The sequence below is a fragment of the Patagioenas fasciata genome, chromosome 1, assembly GCF_037038585.1.
Source record: "Patagioenas fasciata isolate bPatFas1 chromosome 1, bPatFas1.hap1, whole genome shotgun sequence".
Taxonomy (NCBI): Eukaryota; Metazoa; Chordata; class Aves; order Columbiformes; family Columbidae; genus Patagioenas; species Patagioenas fasciata.
In genome coordinates this window covers 173151614-173173509 of record NC_092520.1, presented here as the reverse complement: position 1 = coordinate 173173509, position 21896 = coordinate 173151614, and the positions used below count along the sequence as shown (strand labels likewise).

Here is a 21896-nt window from a genome sequence, read left to right as displayed (position 1 = left end):
ATGTAGTTTCCTGGAGGTATCCTGTGCCTATCCACTTACCAGATCAGCTAAGAAGGTTCCAGTCTTCCTTTATGGCATTAACCTCACCTGCTTTCAGGCTGATGTGTTCCTAAAACAGCAAGTTGCACTGACAGATGAGTGTGCATTGTATGTATACAGACGTTTATGGATAAGTGTATAACTCTCAGGAAACAATGGATCTGAAAACATACCAACTGGTGGAGGTGTTGCTTGATAGCCCCAGAAAGGAAGACATGCCAAGGGAGATCCAGGAGTACCTGTATTTTCTCTCTCCCAGCAAGGCTGGCCCCAAAGCTGCGGAAATGATTTAGGAGAGAGGGGATGTCTGGTGGCATCTTTAGCTGGTGAAACCTGATAGAGAGACTTACAGCAAAACACTCCAGGAGGAGCCAACTTTTGCTTTCCCTGTGTGCCAGTCCTTGCTTTGGTACCCTTGCCCAGCATCTAACTGTGTTCCTTTCGGTATTGCTCGCCCACTGTGCCTGGAGCGGTTTTCCTTTCTCTCTTCTTCCACTCCACACCACAGGGTTGAGAAGAATGGCTGAGATTCTTGTTGAGAGAGGATTAGGCACTCTCTTGCACGGGTGGCTGCTGGCAATAGATGTTCTGAGGCAGCCATCCTGCCCTGGAGTCTGAGGCTGATTTCTCCTGCCAGCAGCGCCTTGGGTAAGAAGTTCTGCAGAGAACTGCTGCTGTGCAAGGAACATTCCTGGGAATCAGGTTGCACACAAAAACTCCCCGCTCAATGATACAGAAAATTCTGCTGTACTTCTCCTGGATCAAACACCACTGCAATGACACAAAGCAAAGCTGAGATCCAACGTAAATCACTCCTCCCTTTCAGACTTCACCAGAAAAAAAAAAAAAAAAAAATGTGTCCATAAATTTTGTTTTTCTTTTTATCAACAAGTTTCATGTTGGTACAGATCTGTGTTACCACACAGCATAAAAGTTGGCATAAACTTGATATTGTCTGTCCTGGCTAAATTATCAAAAATACAATTGTATTTACATATTTAATCTTAATCAGACACACCCTATTGAACAATATGGTTGTACCCAACTCTGCTACTGACTACAGAACTACGGCTTAGCATCAGCCAGCAGTTTTGGTCAATATGTGTTATCCAATGAAGGCTAATCATTAATCAATGCTGTGAGTTTTCTTGAAGGAAATGGGTGGCGGGGGAGAAAAATATAAGGAATAATTGTAAGGTAAGGTCAAGTAATTGAGTTCACAGCCTATTACTCCTGAATATTTTCTTGCTGTTTAGAAGAAGACCCCAAGGCAGGCAGCTCTCAATCTCTGGGTGCCACAAATCCCGGTGTCACCTCTTGGAGTTGGAGAACTGCTGAGGAGCCATGTAGGTCCCTGGTAAACCCAGTCAGGCTTCAAGGAAATGTAACTGAGGAACATGATAACACACATGGCTTTGGTGCTAGCCCTGATAAAAGAATGTCTTACTACATCCCTGAGAGAAGGAACTTTTCTTCCACAGAGTTTCACCTTCTGTGGTGTCAGGTACTTGGTGGCAAAGCTCATGCAGACAGAGGTGGGGGCTTCTAGCCACAGACACAGCCTTTTCCCAGCAGCCACAGGCATTACAGTCTGTGCGTCCCTGTGATTTCAGGAGAGATCATCTGTATTCCTCTGGGCTTGAGTTGGAGACTGCTGGAAGTGCCATGCCAGTGCTGACCTGGCAGAAATGCCAGTGAGTAATAGTTGCCAGGTTATAACTATAAATAGTTTATAAGGCCAACGCCTCAGTTCTGCTTGCTAGTTCACCCTAGATAAAGTTTGTTGCTTGACCATGTTTATATATAACCATAAAAACTCCTCAGATGACTTTCAGGGCAGCCCAAGCCCTCATGTCAGCAACTGTGAGGGGTGTTCCATCTCAGCCCATGCTACCTTCCCCAGCTCAGTGTACATGTGCAAAAAAGGCTGATGCAGCCTTGCAAACATTCAAAGATGCAATGGGAATAAATCAGAATATGCAATTCATCAGGGTAGGGCTAGGGCCATGCTTTCAGTATGCACAAATATCACTCAAATCCTCAAGTCTCTTCTCCCCTTGGCAATCCAGGAGCCATGGGAATTGCTCTGCAAACAGCAGCAGCCTAGAAGCACTTGGTTTCTGGCACAGGTAGATGGTGTGCCCTGGGAGCCTGGAGGTCAGGTGCTCCTCAGATGTGCACAGATGGTAGTGGGTCACACCATGGCAGGGGGAATGCAGGTGGTAGCCTAGGACCCTCAAGCTAGGTGGAGGTTATGGCACTAGCTGGGCAATGTAACTTGATGCCCTTCACGTAAGAGGCCAGCACATTACTGTGTACCTTTCTTTGTCTTAGCACAAGAAAACACATACAGGCCTCCTTCTACCACTTCTTCCATCATGTACATTAAGGTGAATGAGTTGCTCTTTTAATTTCAAGGACAACATGGGCACATAAGTATCCTGATGCTGCCTCACTAGAGGTCCAGGACTGCAGTTAAACTCTTCACTCCTCCCACCAAAATCTTTTCTTAAGTGATTCTCCCAGTGCAATATTTGCCAGCAGCGATCAGTTGTTGCATCAACACGAAGGCCTTTCCAGTTTCTTCCTGTCATACCTGCTCATCACAACTGATGCTTGATGACATCTCAAACTTCCTAATATCACCAGTGACATTAAGCTCCTTAAGGGACATAACAATGTCCATCTGGTGTACGTCTGCTGCACCTGGTAGTTAAGCAGCATAAAAATCTATGACATAACGATACACATTCAAATACCTGTACTTAGGGAAAATGAGGGGGAAAACAGTCCCTTACTCTATCTGCTTGACTAAGGCAGAAATTTAAATGGGCGTGTTTAAGAAGTCTGATAGCATTCCTGCTCCCCCTGCTTGCTTCTGTAAATTCATGCCTCTCTTTGTAGTTTCTGCCTGATCTGGGTGGGCACATAACCACACACAAACACACATACTTGTGTGCAAGCACGCACACACAGCAGCCCGGCCACACCCAGCCATGCACTGCCTGCCATGCTTTTGCTTCTGTTGCAATATCTATTAAAACTAGTTAAAAATGCGGGACTTGCAAGTTCTGAATTGGTGAAAGTGGTAGCCAGCAGGCTGAGGTAGAGAGAGGGTAGTTGCAAGCCAGGAGAACTACTGAAAACGGTTTTCCACAGAAAATTAACTGCAGGATGTTTAGCATGTGCTGCACTGTGACAGGACACCTCTGCTTTCTTTGTGAAACCAGATTTGAAAGATTTGCACTCCTTAAATGCTGTCTAGTTGACTGGGTGCACTTTCTAAAGATGGAGCACTTGAGGCCATAGATTTGAATCCTAGCCAGGGAGATTAAGTGCTTGAGAACTGAAGCTGAGGCCCTAATGTAATCCATTTAATTATTTTATCTTTAATTCTATCACAATAAAGAGTGGAAATCTCAAAGGGAGAGTTGACTGGAAAATGCAGCCTGTGCATAACATTCCTACTGTTATTGTTTTAAGTTTTCTGATTAATGCAAAGAAAAAATAACTCTTCAAATATGCAGTCATAAACACAGTCACATATATACAGATGAACACACTTTTCCTCACTCCTGTAGCCAAAAATTCATTATTCCATTGAAAGTTCAAATGGAAATTTCCACTAATGATTCAGACCAGCTGGTAAGACTCAAAGCGTCTCTTAATCTGCTGCTGGGATAATTTCTCTGTTTCACCTCATGTCTTCGTGTAACTTCCCTCGTGATTTCAAATAGGGACATCTGCGATCTCATTTGATGGCCACTAAAGAGATTGTAAACTTGCCATGTTTGCACAGATCTAAACAAGCAGTGATGCTGGGTTAGAAAAGAGCACTACACTGTCAAATGTGAAGCAGGAACTTCTGTACTCCAGAAACTTCCAGCCTGGATGTTGTGCTGGGAGGAGGTAAGGTCTGAACTATACAGAAAATAAAGCTGATTGCCAGGTCTCTGACATCAATTCTTCCAACCTTCCTGACAAGCTAGGGGGAAGAATGTCAATGTGCAGCCATTGTTAGTAGCCAAATGAAGATGACTTGGTTGGAAGGAAGGAGGTTTACAAAGCTTCTGTCTTGCACTATGGAGAGAAAAAGAGCATGTGTTTCAATTTGGACCAGTAACCTCAACCTAACCCTTTCTGTCCCTGCTGTGTTCCTCTCCTCCCACTTAGCTGGTCCCTGGGTGCGAAGGACTAGCAAGCTCTCCCATGGGAAGGCCCTGCACTCCCTGCTGCTCTCTAGACCCAGCATCCCTGGCTGTTTTGTTTGGTAAACAAAAGTGACACCCTCTAAGTGACAGCCACGCCCCAGGGAAGGGTTTAATTACCAATTAACCTCTTCAGAAATGCAAATGCAGCTTCAGCTAATCATATGAGCAATCCAGGAAAGCTTCAGAGATGAGAGATGACTCTTGGTGTGTGCACGACATGGCAAAGGAAAGCTTCAGCCTCCCCACAGCAGGTTCTTCTCCTCTTGCTGGGTTGTTGCATTGCCTGATAATACCTTCTTTGTTCATTATTAACAAACTGCCATAACAGACTTTCATTTGCAGTAACGAAATACCAACTGGCACATAAGCAGCTCTCCCTAAAAGGCTATAAAATGTTTTTTCCAGGAATTCCTGGCTGCAGATGGAATCTCACCCCAGGGTAAAATGTAGGAACTGCTGGGCACCAGAGAGTGCCGCTACGTTTCAGCAAGCACACAATACCCCATCTCCAGGACCTGCAGGGAGACAGAAAATTCATTGCCTTTGTGCGTACATTTTAAAAGGTAAAAGGAACCACTGCAAATTTGGGTTCTGACTTACTGCTTGGCACACAGCACATCCCATCATGTGTGGGATAAACTAAGGTATATTCTTGAAAAAAAAAAGCGCCCATGCTGTATGTGAATGAAGGGATCTCACATGTGCTATGGATTTGAGCAATGTTATTGTTACCTCCAAGGACTTTATCAAGTTACAGGGCTGTGATATACATAGGGGTTGAAGTTACCATAAGATCTTACATTACATGGGGTTAGCTTTTCCTCAACCAGAACTGAACTGACACAGTAGATCTGAAGCTGTGCTGAAGTGGAACTGAACTAAGGCAACTTCAGTTCTTAACTGACAACTCAAACAAGAACTAAATCCAACCTATAATGATTCACCTGTCTGATCAGCACTGTGGTTTTACTAGTGGTAAAGACAAAGGAAAGTGAAAATTCACGTGCATGATTCTGCCAAATGAAACAGACATTCTAGATGGATTATATGACTGTCTGGCTTCTTGAGCAAACAGAGCATCTGTTGCAGTCCTGTTCCAATTAAAACAATGTCTGCTATTACGTAACAGTTGATAATCCCCAATCTCCGGAGTGGTTAATCTAGATTTACACATGGTTAAAACCTCCACTGGCCAATTGAAATATGACTTTCCTAACTACTCATTTACAACCATCAAGCAGAGAAACGACATTGTTTAGTCTGTTACTGGTTACAATGTATCGTAACCTTCCAGGACAGCACAACATTTTGACAGGCTTGCCCTAGATCTAATAATCCTTCTCTATACTCATCAAAAGGATTTAAGACAAATACAATTGAGTTTAAATAAGTTCTTGAATATAAATGAACTGTCTCTTCCTAACAGGCAATCCTACAATATTAAGCAACGAGAGACTTGCCCATATTGCCTAGCAGAATCTCCATTGCTTTCTATCATTTACCTCATTGCTTTGTAGGACTAGTTACATTTATACAGTCCTAAAATTACTTTTGGCCCTTTGAAGGCAACTGCGAGGCTGATGTGGCCCCCAGAGAAAATGAGTTTGACACCCCTGTTCTAGAACATCTGTGAACGCAGATCCCAGTCAAGTCCCCATGCCTGCAGATGTGCAATGGAGGGATCTCCACCTACACAGGGGCTGTAGTAGCCTCTTCTGGCAAGAGGTTTCAAAGCACAGAGGTGTCTCCTAAGATGCAATCAAGTCTAGGAGAGCCATGGGTGAACTGCTGAGGCAGCTCATACCTCCCCTGCACCCTGAAAAACACAAGGAAGACAGCACTGGAAGCAAGCAGCTTGTGCAGACACCTGTCCATCAGCCAGGAGAAGAGCCTGCAGAACCATATTGCAATGCAGCATGAACAGCAAAGCAAGGAACCAGCCTTTAGCCTGTTTAGGGATCTGGTTGCAGGCTGCTTGATGGGGCAAGGATGGGGAAAGGTGAGCATGGCAGACTGCAGAAGGTGCTTAGAAAAGGGGATGCATGTACGAGACCTACTTGGTGAAGGCTGGGAATCAGACACATAGGAATGGCTAAAGGTTTGGGGAGAAGATGAGGCAACCCAAAACAAGCACTGAATAATGGAAGCTTAATAATGCAACACATCCTGGGGCATGCTAAGCACAAGGAAATCTTGCCTGGGGAGGATCTCAGCAGAAGTCAGCAGGCCTGTGCCAGCTGCAGGAGTTGAGCACAGTGTTGCCAGTTAAGTATATGAAGGGAGGCCTTGGCTGATGCTTTCAAAGGAATAAGTCAGTCCATGCAGAGGCCTAAAGGCAGGGAGGTAAGCTGCAGCCAGGCACTCGTGGGTGGGAGTCCCCTGCACCAGGCCATGCAGGGAGATTCCCTCTCCCTCAGCCACAGGAGAGGTGGCTCCCAGCTACGTGCGCCTGCAGACATCACTGCCACAAGATTTCCGTCACTGAATGCTTCCAAAGGTTAGTGGAGTCCCTCAGTCACCTTTATCTGATCAAATTATGGGAGTGGACTGGGGAATTATGCAATTCTGCAGACAATGCAGAAGAGCAAGAAAGATGCAAACTCTGTCTACCTGGGCAGCAAGATATTGCTGACGCGCTGAGCAGACAGGTTAACCTGCTCTGCTGTACCAGTACAGCCATGTATGTCAGTCAGTCCTGGCTCCTGCTGCGCAGCTCAGCCCATTGCCCAGTTCAGTCACAGAGAAAAGCCTGCCGGCTCATGCAGGACCCGGGCCAGTGCACAAGCTCACAAGCTGTTTCCTTCTACCCAGGACTCATTTTAACTGCACCAGAAGCTGTGCTGAGCCTTAATCTCACTTTAGGCAAAGCAGGCAGAAATTGACATATTTGTCCCACCACTGTGAAGGCCAAGGAGATGATAGTCCAGATCACAGAAGGGACTTTAAGGCAAGGTCACCCAACCATTTTTACTTTAGATCTCTACTTGTCAAAGGTCTTTCCCCACCACATCTTCCTGCAACTCCTCATTCATATGTAGAGAGACTTCCCCCCCATCAGTCCTCCTCTTTATCCCTATATCTTCAGTTGCCAATAACTACTGCAAAGACATCAGCTTATTTTTGGATGTTGAGCCACAAACTCTTTGAGGCAGAAAAGCATCTACCCCTTGTGCATTTTCTGTGCTACCCATGTCAATTGGTAATACACGGTTTTGTAGTTCTCAGGTGATCAGAGAAGCAAAGGGCTGACACGGCTTTCACCAGGAGGCTGTCCTGGCCCCAGCAGGAGTGGCTAAAGAACATGGCAAAGGAGGAGAGCTCTCAAAGTTTTTATCTGTTTGTCTGGCTTGGCACAGGGCAAGTGAACACTGCTGGTTCAGAGGCTCTGCCTTCCTCTCCAAGAAAGAACAGAGCAATTAGTTTTGTTGTCTTTAAAGAAAAACAACAAAACAAACACACACAAAAGACAAAACACACACACACAAAAAACCCCAGAAAAAAATAAGACCTTATTTACTGTGTAAGATACAGAAATAAATATACTTAACAAAGATTTCATTTATACTATGCCCTCCAGCAAGCTGCCTTCCCATTGCACAACAGGTTTATCAAGAGAAGGAGGCTAACAGGGCCCTGCACTAGTCACATCTTCCTCTACATCTCCCGCTTCTACTGAATTCAAGAAACTCGCAACTGTCTGCTATAGGATTTTCAAAGGAACGCAGCAGGCACACACTCACAAACAGTCCATGCAAATACAAGACCAAGACCAGCAACAGCAATTCTCTTTCCACCAGCTTAACACAACCCTGATGGAGAGGAAGATTCCTCACTAATCACAAAGAGCTGTTCATCAGCCAGACTGGGTGACAGCATCTGACCTGTAAAAGCAGTACTGGCATTTTCAAAGATGAGAGGTAGCCTGGCATTTAGAGGATGTATCTTCAAAAAGTCATCCTTTGAACTAGATAGAGGCAGAGTAGCTGGAGTAAAAGAAGTCATATCTGAGTGGGAGTGTTAGAAGAACTAAAGAGACACAAACCACTAGCATGCTTCAGAAGAAATGGCTCTCTAACACACTCAGCTGAGATGAGCCAGCCTGGCTGCAGCCAGCGAGCTGAGCACAAGCAGGGCTATCTTAGAGAGAGAGTAGACAAGCTAATCTGTTTCTGACATTTCTTCCACAGATCTTTTATTAAAAATTGTCATTATGTTACCTATTTTAGAGAGCGTAACCAATACTTTTTCTGCAATTTATCTAAACTTTTCTTGAAAATTGGAAAGGCAATTCCAACATTCCTAGTTAATACTAAAACAATTTTAACAACAGGTGGAGAGAGCCTAAACTATGATACACATACATGACTTCAGTGTATTCAAAGAAAAATAGCCCATAGCTCTACAAAACCTTTAAGAGGCATCTCAAGATCCACAATTGCAGGAATAGAAAGCAGATTCTGCTCAAACTCTGTCAAATGAGTCTGCTAGGCTGTCTGCTTCATATTGTTGACAGTGTTTGGAGACTAGTCCTTAAAAACCAAAGAGAGCCTCTGGCAGGCACCAAGCTAAAGGCTTAAGACACCTGTAAGCATGCACATGGGCAGCAGTAATAGGAAATCACTCACTAATGGCAAATTTATCATTCTGATTACATATTGAAAGAAAAGAAGTATTACTTTCTTCCTGATAATGCATCAAGCACAGAAGCTGGCAAGGACAGATCATGTTGGGTATCTCCTGTTATAAATTCCCTTCAACTAATCTACAATAAAGACAGCAGAAGACTAAGTATATCCAATTACGTGCTTGACTGGGGTACCTTTATTTCTGTTGCTTTAAATAAAATTGAATGAGCCTCCACACATTCTCTCTCAGGCTTGCTCCACAAATCCTGGGCCCCCTTACATTTCTACTGAAGGAAAGAAGGTACTTTTGTGACTCCAACTCTCTTTGTGCAAAAGACTTTTACCTACACCAAAGCCAAGAAATTTCCTTTTTTTAAGTCCTGTTCATGGCGTGGAACAGATGTACATGAAGAACCACACAAAGGAATAATTTTCTTCTGGAAAGCCAGCACAACCCAAGCAATTCAACCTTATAAGGCAACCCTCCTCTACCTCAGACAGACAACTTGCAGAGCAACTTTTGCTATTTGCCCTTCTTTACACAGAGATGTGTTTTGTGGGTGAAAGGCCTGAGGAGGATTAAAGGGGACTTAAATCAGTCCAAATAGGAAACGTGCCAAAAAAAATGCTGCCTTTGATAATATCAAATAGGGAGATGGAAATGATGGACAGATGGAAGAGTCTCTGCGAGAGGCCTCTCAACAGGGTTCTTTTTCTGCCTTTGCTAGGACTTGAATGGAAGACAAAACACTTTCCAGTTTTTGCACAGAAAGCCCACATTGCCTTCCCTTTACTCCAAAACCCTTAGCAACCACCAAGTCCAAGGGAAGGCAGAAACTTTTGACAGATTCCTACCCCCAGACTTTGTTTGAGGGCAAGGCAACACAGTAGCATTTACATCTCTGCAACAGTGAGGATTCTCCAGCAGAGAAGGCAAAGATAAAAATAGTCCTCTTCCCTTTGGGCATGCAAAATTACCCTGTGTTAACCTCTAGTAAACACAGCTTCAGGCTTCTAGATGCTTCCCTGAAAAATCTCTGAACAAGCTCCAAGGGCATCCGCCTTTCCCTGAGGACCTACAATGTCAATAGCTGAAGACTGCAGAGTGCCACTGTCTCCTATTGCACAACTGGGCACGACCTTGGCTCAGTCCAACACACATCCTAACATGAAACTTGACATATACTTACTTGATCATCATGTTCAGGAAGGCATGTCCCTGTGTCCTGGGTAGGCATTGGAAGCTGAGACAAAGTGCTATTATCATCATAAGTTCCCATTCCTGAAGGGTCCTCAGGAAGAGACAGAGCACTGGAGGCATGGCTGTATTTATCCCTGGGCCAGAGAGCAAGCAACCATTCTTATTTCTTAAGTGTGAGAGGAATGAAACTTCCTTAGTTCTCCCTTTTAAATATTGTTATTCAGAAGGAGTTTTCATAGTCAGACCAGGAAATAAAAAAGCCATTTGAAAACTAAGAAAGAGTCTTTTAACCTTTTTTTTTTTTTAAGAGCTCAGGAGTTAACCTGTCAGAAAGTCATATTCTGATTCATGTTTACACAGTGACAGTACTTTTCCTTAAAAACTCTACTGCTAAGTGCATAAGCAAGAGCAGTAAAAATTCAGAATGACTACATGGACTACTTCTGGCACCAAAGTTGGATTTTCACAGTATTTGCTTTGCAAAATTTACAGGAATTAATTGCTCACTTGAATATTTACAGAAGCTCCTCACATGCCATTGCAGGCAAACCACAACTTCACATTTATACAACATCAAAATACTTGGTAAATGCCTGTGTCTTTTTTCACAGGTCATGCTATCAATTCCATTCCTTCTTAAGTATTTCCAAGGGCTTTTAAGTATGTTGGATATTTTCCTATTTCTATGCTTGGCTAAACTAGGAATGTTTACTAATTTCAGTCCTGTTTTGTAAACTAAAGCCCTCCAGATTCCAAATCACTTCTTACTCTGCGAGTTCCCTCTTAAACTGGGCCTCTTCTCAGCGCAAGTTAATGTGTTTCTATAAAGTCATCATACTAAGCTCTCCCTCTTGGCAATCTCTACTTTTTTGGGGCAGAGGGAAGGTGGGCTGCCAACTCCTTAGGACAGGCTGTGTTACTCATGATTATTTTAAGCAGACTTATGTTCAGGCTGCTACCACACACACACAAAAAAAAAAAAACACACCACCAAAAACAGAAACAAAAACAACCCCAAAAAACCTGGATTCACCACCGTGGTTCCCAGTTGTGCTTTCCTGCTCATGTCTTCCCTTGCAGCGCCTGGGTAGCAGGTGCATGGCACTGGGGAACTGAAATGACCAAATCCATTTCAGATAGGGCAACTAAGCCCAGCTTCTGCTCTGGAGCACTGTGTGTTTGCAAAGACTGCTATCCACACTTGAAGTCAATTATTGACACTGACATCAATGTTTAATTTTACTCCTCCAAAGGATTGTCGCACTTCTCCTAGTTCTAGATAATTTAAATGAAAGACACTATATCCCCATTCTTTACTGCCTGAGGTAGTTGCCTATGCAGTATTAAAAAAAAAATCAAGACTACAAAACATTATTTAAAATACATATTACGAGTATATAAACAATCACCTCTCATCATGGACTTGGGAAGTGCAGAATAGTTTCAAAACACAAACATCCCCACTGAACATCTTTCAAAAACACAGCTTTTGTCAAAACTTCACTTGAGTTTCACCCGCAAAAATATGAGAGGTTGTGTTAGCCCAACCTCACCTTACGTCACACTGAAGTTAATCCTCCACTTCAGCTCCCTGCTGTGCAGAGAGGCGTGCTTCAGAACCGTCCCTCAAGAGTCCTCCTGATTGAACAAACACGCTGCCATCAGTTGTTGTACAAAAGTATGCAGCCACACACATACCAGTGCTGGTATTTTCTGAACTTTTATGCACAGAAAGACAGGTCTCACTCCATTCTTTTCCCCTCATGTTTCGTTAGATCAGCTACAGATTTTGCTTTAGCCTGGCTACAAATTCTGTTTCGACCAAATGTATCTTCAGACACTCCCTATTCTACTTCGGTTATACAAACACCCTCTGACCAAGCCCTCATGGCATAGTCACTCTAAGAATCTCTTTCCTGCCCCTCCAATCCATTAAAGTATTTTTAGTTGAAATTGAACACGCATACCTGTGGCAGGTGAGGCACCAGTGAGAATATGTGGGTGTGGTGAAACCTTTGCTTTTCTAGTGCCAAGTGTTTCTACAGTTTGTAATTCCAAATCAAGGGAGGTGGCCAGCTGTCTAGGAGTCGCTCACCTCCAAGGACATTCTGCACCCTTTTACAAGGAGCAACTCTATTTTTCTGTTACTCTCGGAACTGCAGAGAAAGGATAGAGAATCTTTGATCCTGTCAAAGGGCAAGACAGACACCCTTTGCTGTTGCAGCCTTCCACACATGAAAGACTGCAGAAAGATGCCAGTGGCTCTATTAGTCTATTAAAGAAAGCCCCATACTACTTCTGAAAGGAATGATGCTGCCCTACACCTCCAACAATAAAATTGCCCTTCATATCACTTGACAAGACTGGTTCAGGGCTGACTCTGCATGCCACCTGTTACATAGCTGGGAAGAACACTGAGAGGTTTTCCTGAGCCTCAGTAGCTTCAGAGGGTTTTAACCTTCATTTGCTGATGGTGCAACCAACCCTGTCTTGCTTGTAAAGTGTAAGAAATGTTGCTCAAGCATCCAGCAGAACAGATCAGTCAGGAGAGTTCCCATGCTCCACAGGGAACAACCATTTGCATCTCCACCCATACACCCACTCATTTTCTTCCTCTCCTGGTGCATTCTAAGGCTATTTCCTCTTACTTGTGGGAATTCCTGCCAAAGGGCCCCATAGAATTAACACGTTCTCATTATGGGGCTTCCAACCCTGCCTCTCAGCACTAGGACCCAAGGAAGACACACACTCTTCCTGCTTCATAAGAATGCTTTTAGCAGTCAACACACCTAACATCTGTACCCTTACCTATCTACATCTGTTTTAGACTGTTTTAGAGCTATCAGACCTGAAGATGAGTATTTGGGAAACTTAAGTAAATTGCTGAAAAAAAAAAAAAGAAAAAGGACAAAGGAAGTACACTGTCACTCTTCTCACACCAGAGGATGTTTGTTCCTTAAGACAGAGCTGTTTTAAATAAAAACAAACAAAAAAAAAAACCAACACACAAAACCAAAACATGTTTCCCTGTTAAAGATACTGTGTTTTTTGTAATTTTGCAAAATGTGCTTCCCCAAAAGTATAAAAAGAGCATTCTGACCAACATACACACATATATTAGATTTATGCTGACACTATGAAGTAACCATCATGCTCACCTTGACTACTGCAGTAGTCTCTGCTTTCCATTTAGAAAAAGAATTTCCATCTAGAAAAAATATTTTGAGCATTGTTTTTCATGTAGCTGAAAATCTAGTGTATGAGTGGTTCTAAGAGACATTAAAGGTTCTCAGCCTTCTCTGCCCACCAGAAGAAATGTCCAATGTGAAAATTTTTATTGCCAATGGGAACTAGCACTAACCTTCTGGTTTGATATAAAGATAAATACATTTATCTCATTCTTGCAAGAGTCTACTTATATGGCACTGAACTCTGCCTGAGACAGAGAAATAAATAGGGAAGCACAGAAAGAGGCTGTATGAGACCTGCTTTTCTTCACCACACAGCTCATGAGCTGCTTTGCTATGTAAATACCACCCTCTTGTGTTGGTTTGTAAGTAATACAAGAATCAGCCACAACAAAAAATTCCCATAACACAGACCTCTCCTTGATCTTGCCAATCATTACAGATTCTGTATCAAAGTCCAGGTTGTGAACAGCCTATTCCTGCCAAAACAGGTTCTCTCTGTGCTGGGCCACTGTTCAGATGACACATCTAAGGTACTGATGTCACACCTGAATCACTAAGATTGACCTAAGCAGAAAACTTTCTGGCAGAGCCAATATTCAAAATGAGCAGAACAGGTCAGTGGTAAGACAAGGAAAGCCAGGCAGCTTTAAAATCAAGCAAAATATATTTGGAGTTCTTCATATCACATCTCTTCACTAAGGCAGGGGCATCATCCATCTGCTGTGGAAATTCAGTCGGTTCTATTAACTTTTTCCTCTTTCTTCTGACAGACCTAGCTGACGCCAGATGCACTCGTTGAGTTTGGGCAATGAGACAGGCTGCAGCAGTGGGAAAGCTGCACTCGCACTGCACCTCTCTGTGAATGAGCAGGGCCAGACCACAATGGCTTTCAGGTCAATAGGTGATGGTCTGGTATCTCTGAAAGGATGACCAGTCCCTGGTTACCAGAATGGGCCAAGTTTGGTCTGTATCAGTGAAGCAGAAGAGAAGTTGTTTTCCAGGTGGACTGCCAAATTTCTTAAGTAGTTCTCAAAAAAAACCCAAAAAAACATTGAAGATGGCTTGGTAGACTGTTTTTGCCAAGCTCATGTAGCCATAGAGAAAATTTTAAAAGTCTGTCCTAATAATGCACTAGAAGGCTTTCCTCTTCTTCTTTTTCCCACCAGCCACTTTATTCCTGACACCAATAGCTTCTTCTGTGTCATCATCATCATTCCGAGATCGCTTCTTCTCTCCTTGCTCCCGCAGCTCCTGCAATGCAATCAAGAGGTTGACCAAGAGGTTCTAGCACCTGAGGAAATTCAAACTACAACAGCAAGTAAAGGGACAAAAAGCCAGTGCCCACCATTCGAGCAAGTCTCTGGGCCTCGGCCACACGCTCTGTCAGCATCATAACTTCTTCCTCTTGCATGGGGAATGCTGGCAGCTTCTTGCCAATCAGGTGTTCAATGCGCTGGAACAGCTCTACATCGTACCTGAAAAAAAGACATGACACCAGTTTCAGTCAGCCCTCCTGAGAATATTTCGGCTGCCACCACCCACAGACATCACCCCTTATCTCCAGCCCACAGATATTCTTAGCTAATGCTGATGGTCTCACAAGCAAGTTTTAATTTCATCCAAATGATGCCATTGTTCGGGATGGTTTTACTAATTTATTCAGCTCATCTCGGTTCAGAAGTTATTCAGCAAAGACTTTTTTTAGACAAATATTTCAGTATTTATCAAAACCACATATTTAAACTGCATTACATATTATAAAAATGTATGTATATTTTACAATAAAGTTATAAACACCTAGTTCTGCTCATTACGTGCATACTTCTAGAATTTATCCTAGATCTTTCTCCCTCCCCACCCTGGGCCTTGAATTCTCTCCCCTTTAACTAAGCAAATCTAGCTGGCACCTCAAAACAGAAAGTAGTATTTTCTTCTCACCCAGGGTGAGGTCAGATGTTTTCTGCACTCAAATAGAGCTGGAAAGAGTAAGTCTTCCACATTTTAACACTTACTGTGTGACAAAGGTGATAGATTTGCCAGATCTCCCAGCTCGAGCTGTTCTCCCAACACGATGAATGTAATCCTGAAAACAATTTTCTTGATAATCAATAAGATATGTACACCAAACAAAGTTACAGGAAATCAGTCCATATAATTTTTCTTTAGGAAAGAACAAGAAAATGGCGAGAAAATAAAGCCACAATTAAGTACTCAGGACCATGTGCAGCCTTAGGATTTCAGAAGATGCTGGCTTGTGGAGGCACTTCTTTGGTTTTAACATTTGAAGTCTTCTCTTTCTAAAGGAGAAGACCATCTCCACTTATTTAATACTGCAGGACAAAAGTGGTGATACAAGACTTTGCTAATGAGTTATCACTTCCTTGGAAAGCTAATATTTAAAGTGAGCCAATGCCTGCATTTTCAGTTTTGGTATCTAGTGCTCTTACATAGTCTGTCTTCCAGACAAACTCTCCGGCAGGTAGATTTAAATTTGGCAAGCAGACTGAAAGGGAGGATGAATGAGAACAATTTGGAAGCATCTGAACTATTGAGCGTCTTCTGTTTATATGGTTCTAGGCTGCTTTCCAGCTTTTATACTGCATTATGGAAATTACAATATTCAGTTCTCCATGCAGGATCTGTGAAGAAAGGAAGCATCATGAAAAAGGATGCATTTGGTGACACAAACGAGAGGGGCACAAAAACTGTAACATCATTCAAGTTGCTGCTGCCACCATTATTTTTTTTAATTTACATCCTTTAACAATGTCAAAAACAGCATCTTCAAAAGAACCACCATACTTCCCTCTGTTTGCAATGTGCAGTATCTTTGATCATTATAAGGAACAACAGCAGTTCCTGAAATGCACATTAACGGTACGCTTTCTGAAACTAGGCTGGGAAACAAAGTCCCACACCCAAGACAATACTATACTTTTTACAAGGTAGAGAGTTAGTAACTAACTTTTTTTTCAGTTCACTGTACTTTTGTGATAGGAAGATGAAATGTATCAAAGACATCTTTCTTGATGAGCATAATGGATTAATTTTAACTTTTAAAAAAACACAGTTTAAAATGTGAAGGCAGGCCTGGATCACAGGAATAGAGATGACTATGTGAAACTCGTAGTATGTCACAACTGTTTTCAAAGTCTAGAAGCCTTTTAATGTAATATGGTAAAATACATACTCTGAGTAGAAACGTAGGCACAGAACATGCCCTGTTTCCCCTCTTTACTTATGGGATCAGTTCTACAGTTCAGATGAGGTCACCCAACCAAACTAAGATAGCAACTCTCAGTTTCAGAGGCTGAACTATGTCTTTTAATCTACAGAAGTGTAAACTAGGCTTCCAGTCAGCAGAACAGAGAAAAGTTGTCTTTGTCCCTTTGTCCCTTTGTCTAGCTTCACTATGCCTCCTGGTGACCAGAAATTCTCAGCCAGCACACAGACTGAGCTCACCTTAGAATGCGTAGGAATATCAAAGTTTATCACCACATCCACATGCGGGATGTCCAGACCTCTGCTTGCAACATCAGTAGCCAGTAGAATAGAACGTGCCTTTGCCTTGAATTTGTTTAGAGCGCCCAAGCGTTTATTCTGGAAAAGAGGAGGACAAAAAGGGAATGAGAAAATAATGCTCATTCTGATTAATATGCTCTTGTTGAAATGTTGGTACAGAAAAACTGGGGGAGAAACTCAAAAAATCTCACTTCTCTAATTTATTTTTGAACTATTACGTAACCAGTGGCAGCAGCCACAATAGTTATATTTCCAGAAATCAGTCCAGTCCACTAGCTGTGAAATACTCTTTCTTCAAGGTAGCTGTCACTCAGTATGATGCAGCTCACTCCCCAAGCAACACATCTTCTGTCTGCTCCACTCTGTGGAGCATGCCCATACCTGACTCATCTGCCCATGGAGAGGAATGGCAGTGAACCCCAGGTTGCGGAGCAGTAGAGCAGTCCTCTGGGTATTGTTACATGTACTACAGAATATCATGAAAGAGTTTCCAGCTAATTCATTCAAGATATGAACCAGGTAGCTGTCCTGGAAAGAAACAGAGAAGAAAAAAAAAAAAAAAAAATCACATATGCCATACTGAAAGAGTAAGTATAAGCCAGAGAAGATTACAAGATACCTGGTACATGTTGGAACAGCAAGACAAGACACGATCAGAAGTGGCATTACCTTGAATTTGGAGGGGATGAAAATGTAGTACTGCTGTAGTTTTTCAACTGTCTGATATTTCGAAGAAACAGCACATTTAACAGGATTCTTCAGAGCAGCACGCTGGAGTTTTTGAACCTGGGAAGATCAATGTAAGCGATCTTGTCAGAAACTCATCTCATACAGCCTAAACAGTATAGGCTGATGGAAGGACAAATAAAACCGAGTACTCTGCTCTCACCTTCTTGGTCATGGTAGCAGAAAACAGGAATGTCTTCCTGTCTCGAGGAATCACTTTTAATATCTTATCCACCTGTAAAAACAGAAAGAAAACAGAAATGCTGAATACAACAGTAATCACAAGCCACCTCCAAATACAATGATCATCCAAATGAAGAGTAATGCACTTGTGTGACTTAGACTCAGAGCAGGAACAAATTTCCCCTCTTCTAAAGAGAAATCATAGGCTGATAGCTTGTTGACAGTTGGGCAGTGTGAACTCCAGAAGTCTAATAGCAGTGCAATTTTCCTGCAGGAATGTGTGTGTGATCATGTTCCTACAATAACTATGTCAACGTCAGGCACTTCAGAGAAACCAGGAGACTTCAGAGACAAAATGCATCCTACTGTCTTGCTAGTGCTCTGCAGAACTCTGCTAAGTTCTGCTCCTACCATAGACTTCCGTGCAGTTATTAAATTTCAGTTACAGTTTGCTATTCATGTCTACAGAACAGCTCAGTGTTTACTATGTGACTGTAGGAAGCAATTTTAAAGGGACTCATCTGATGTTACAAACTCTTCTTTTAGCAGTTTCCTACCTCTGTCTCAAAATCCATGTTAAGGATCCGGTCAGCCTCATCCATCACTAGGTACTTCAGAGCTCGTAAGTTGAATCCCTTTGTGTTCTCCAGATGATCAACAAGACGTCCAGGGGTTGCTACCAACAAAATCCCGAGAGCAAATTTAGAATGTAAGCAAAGGAAACAATCCAAAGAGGCAAGAGAGTCATCCGTCACAGAAACAGGATTCTTTGCCCAAGAGAAGTATAGGCAGATTGCTTTGTGGGAAGGACTCTTTCACGGAATATTTTCAGAGTATTTTGAAATAAGACTAATGGAGTCAGACTCTCTGAAGAATGCCCTCCTTCCCTCCCTAAAAAAGCCTGACTCTACATGAGCTGTACTGAGAAGGATAAGACCAGCATTTTGAATACTTGAGAAGAATGAAAAGCAAGCCAAAGGCAGTCTAGTAGGAATGTTTTTGAATGAGCTTGTAGCAACAAGGCTACTGGTATATATTTAACAAGCCAGTACTTGGATCTCAGGACAAAAACAAATGAAGGATGTATTCACACTTCTACTTCAAATGCACCAAACCTTTTGGCACTCTTTCTTTGAACAACTGCAGCTTGATAATATTCATACCCCGTACCCCCAGCACATTAACTTACCAATTATAACATGTGGTTTCTTGGCTAAGGCCAGAGATTGAGACATCGCGTCAATTCCACCCACAATAACCGCTGCAGGACAAACAGAACATAGTGAATCTCCGTGTAGCACCAGCCAGACCCTGGCACTGTAGTGCCTCCTCGTACTCTCTGCCACCCACAACAGCTCTGTACAAATGAAAGGCTACTTATCTTTATGAGAATTTGCTTTATTTTAGCACACCTGTCCTTCCCAGGCCTCTTCAGCCATACAATCTCACAAAGCTACTTACTAGTGTGGACACCAATGGAGGATCCAAGAGCTTCAAACTGCTCTGAGATTTGGAAGGCCAGCTCCCTTGTTGGTGTGAGGACAAGAGCAAATAATCGCTGAGGGGTTTCCAGCAGTGCTTGAAGAATTGGCAAAGCAAAGGCTCCTGTTTTTCCAGAGCCAGTTTCTGCCAGTCCAATGATATCTCTGCCTACAAGGAGCAGCAAGGAGTACAAAAACTTATAAATCCAGACCACAGAAAGAAATCTTTAAAGCATTGTGCAATAAAGCACAAGAATTTCCAAAGGAAAGGAAAAACAAAGGAAACACAAAGGGTAAAGAAGCACAAAGGGCCAAAACAAATTATTTCAGAACATCTCTGCAGCACTTCATTTGTTCGATACAGTCTCAATCCTCTCCATTCTCTAGTCAAACTTCTGTCAATATACAGGTTTTCATACAAACTTCAGGTTCAAAAGCAGCTTTATTATTTCTCAGATTTGTCAATTTACAGCCTATTGCTTTTATCTGGGTAAGTATCCTAAACCAACTGTTGTCTGTGTTTGAGACTTAAGTCATACTAACTACAAGACAACAGCACTACCAAACTCACATTACAGAAGCCAGGATCAACTTTGTGCCATTAGGAGTCATCTAAACTGGTTTGTAGCAGGAAGGATTAGGACAGCAAGTTCTTTGCCCAAAACCAGTGCAGGCAACAGTGTAGAATTCATCAGCAGAATCCATTCTGGCCTCCTAAACTTCTATAGCAGAGAAGAACAATCTGACAACAGGACTTAAACTGAAGACAACTTCTCAGGAATACAATCTTTTTTTTTTTTTCTCTCCAATAGAATCTTATATGTGGAGTAAAAGAGTCTAACAACAGTGAAGTACCAGGACAGAGTGACACTGAAAGTTTATTCCCATTCTGTCACATTGTTCTGTTCCTTTTTCAGTGGGTTTGTTTGTTTAAAACAAAATAAACCACCAAATATTCTAGAAGCAGAAATGTTTGTTGAATTCAGTAATTTATTTTCCTGTAATTCCATGATGTTTACAAAAAGGCACTGTGGTTCATTTATTACTCACTCCAGAAATCTAACTTCAAAGAATTGCCGGCTTAGAGCAAGGCAGATTATACAGGGCATGTAATCAGTCATGGCAATCTCCAATCGCAGACACACATTGAAGGTCTCTACCAGAAGAGGCATAGTCCTAAATCTAGCAGAAGTTTTCTGTGCATCCTTGAGCATTTCAGAAGTAAAATGGTCGGTGCAGACTAGCAGCTCAAATGATTGACAACAGCTCTAGTTAATGTGAAGTGTCAGAACTACACAACAGCAGTGAATACTCAAGAACTCACGTATGCACTCAATGGAAAGTTTGCTGTTACGGGCAGTATTACAGGAGAAACTAGCATTCCAAGCTCCCCCTGGGAAGGACACAAGAATGAACATAGAAACTAGTTCTAGACAAAGACCTTCGATGATGAAGCAGCAAAACCTCTCATCCTTGCCACTTCTCACTCAGCAAAATTAATTCAAACAGAGCTTCTGAGGCATTCTCAGATTTGGGATCAGAGCACACTGCTCACCTTGGAGAGCCACTGGAATAGCTTCAACTTGGATCTTTGTTGGGACCTTCCATCCTAACTGGTCACAAGCTTCACACAGGACATCTGTCACTCCCTGAATATTAGTGAAAAGAGAAAAGTGAAACACACATCACCAAGGAGACCTAAATTAAATTATAGGCTTAAGTTAAATACATGCTGCAACAGAGCCATGCTTGTCTCTAGCAGAGACAAACCCCATCAGGCCCTCAGTGCAACTATATGAAAGGGCAGGGTGCTCACAGTGATCCCCACCTCCATCAGTAACTCTACAGATTCATGCAGAACTGTTAGAGGTGACTGTGACCACTAAGAAACTAGTCACCTTTTCCTTAGTTTGCACAAGCAACTTCCCACACACACGCCCAGCTGTCTGTCTTCCTCTCCCGGGGCATCCCATTAGCACGAAAAAGGGAAAACACCTGGGCAAACTCACGCAAGTGAAAACACAGGTAGCCGGCTGAGGAGTATGGACGGGAGCGGAAACGCCACCCGCACCGAAGCAGAGGCCTCAACTCCCCGGACCTCCCGCCCAAACACATCCCCAGGCCCGCGGGCCGGAGCAGCGACCTGCCTGCCTGCCTGCCTGCCTGCCTGCTCCCCGAGCACCGGCGGCTCCGACGGGCCCGGGGTCGCAGCCGAAGGCCGCGCCACGAGGGGACAAGCACGGCGAGGCGGCGCGGAGCACGGCCCGGCACACGGCGCTGTGCGAGGAGCGCCCCGCCTGGTATGAGGATGAGCAGGAGAGTGCTCCTCGGGACGGGGAAGGGATCAGCGAGTGTAGAACCAGCTCCAGCCCGGCCTCACCAGGTCCTTGAAGCTCTGAGGCTCTTCCCCCGCTGGCTCCGGCTCCACCGCCTGCCCGTTCTCTTCTCCAGCCGCCATTCTGGACCGTCCGCCTCTGCGGCAGCGCAGCGCACTCTGGGAGTTGTGGTTCCCCGTTCGGAGGAAAGACCCAATGGGAGCGGGCGCGGCTCCAGGGTTGCCCGTTGGGGCTCTTTCTTCCGTGGCTCCTGTCGGCGGCTGGGAGCGGGCGGCGGTGCCGTCAGGTACCGACTGCCTCATTTTCTTGAGGTCAGAAAGTGTCTTCTGCATCCGGAGTTCTTCAGAGCTCAGACCTCTGGGCAGGGTGTAATGCTTGGGG

At 43.4% G+C, this 21896-nt stretch overlaps 1 protein-coding gene across 1 annotated transcript; it reads right to left on the bottom strand.

Annotated features, from left to right (window-relative positions):
- Positions 1 to 13394: 13394 nt before the first annotated feature.
- On the bottom strand, positions 13395 to 21673 carry DDX47 (DEAD-box helicase 47). The gene is made up of 12 exons (XM_065862513.2): positions 21560 to 21673; positions 20735 to 20828; positions 19160 to 19348; positions 18888 to 18959; positions 18256 to 18374; positions 17679 to 17750; positions 17459 to 17575; positions 17171 to 17317; positions 16730 to 16867; positions 15280 to 15350; positions 14613 to 14742; positions 13395 to 14518 (listed from the first exon to the last, which is right to left on the bottom strand). The coding sequence occupies exons 1-12, from the start codon at positions 21635 to 21637 to the stop codon at positions 14399 to 14401; spliced, it is 1347 nt and encodes a 448-aa protein (XP_065718585.1). The 5' UTR covers positions 21638 to 21673; the 3' UTR covers positions 13395 to 14398.
- Between the last annotated feature and the right edge of the window lie 223 nt (positions 21674 to 21896).

Bases quoted from the DNA above. Each gene is read 5' to 3' on its own strand.
- DDX47 (XM_065862513.2), bottom strand. From the start codon at position 21,637: ATGGCGGCTGGAGAAGAGAACGGGCAGGCGGTGGAGCCGGAGCCAGCG. The intron at 15,351-16,729 runs GTGAGCTCAGTC...AATTGTTTTCAG, and splicing joins ATATTCCTACGCATTCTAAG to GATTACATTCATCGTGTTGG. The intron at 14,743-15,279 runs GTAAGTGTTAAA...TCTTTTTTTCAG, and splicing joins TCTATCACCTTTGTCACACA to GTACGATGTAGAGCTGTTCC.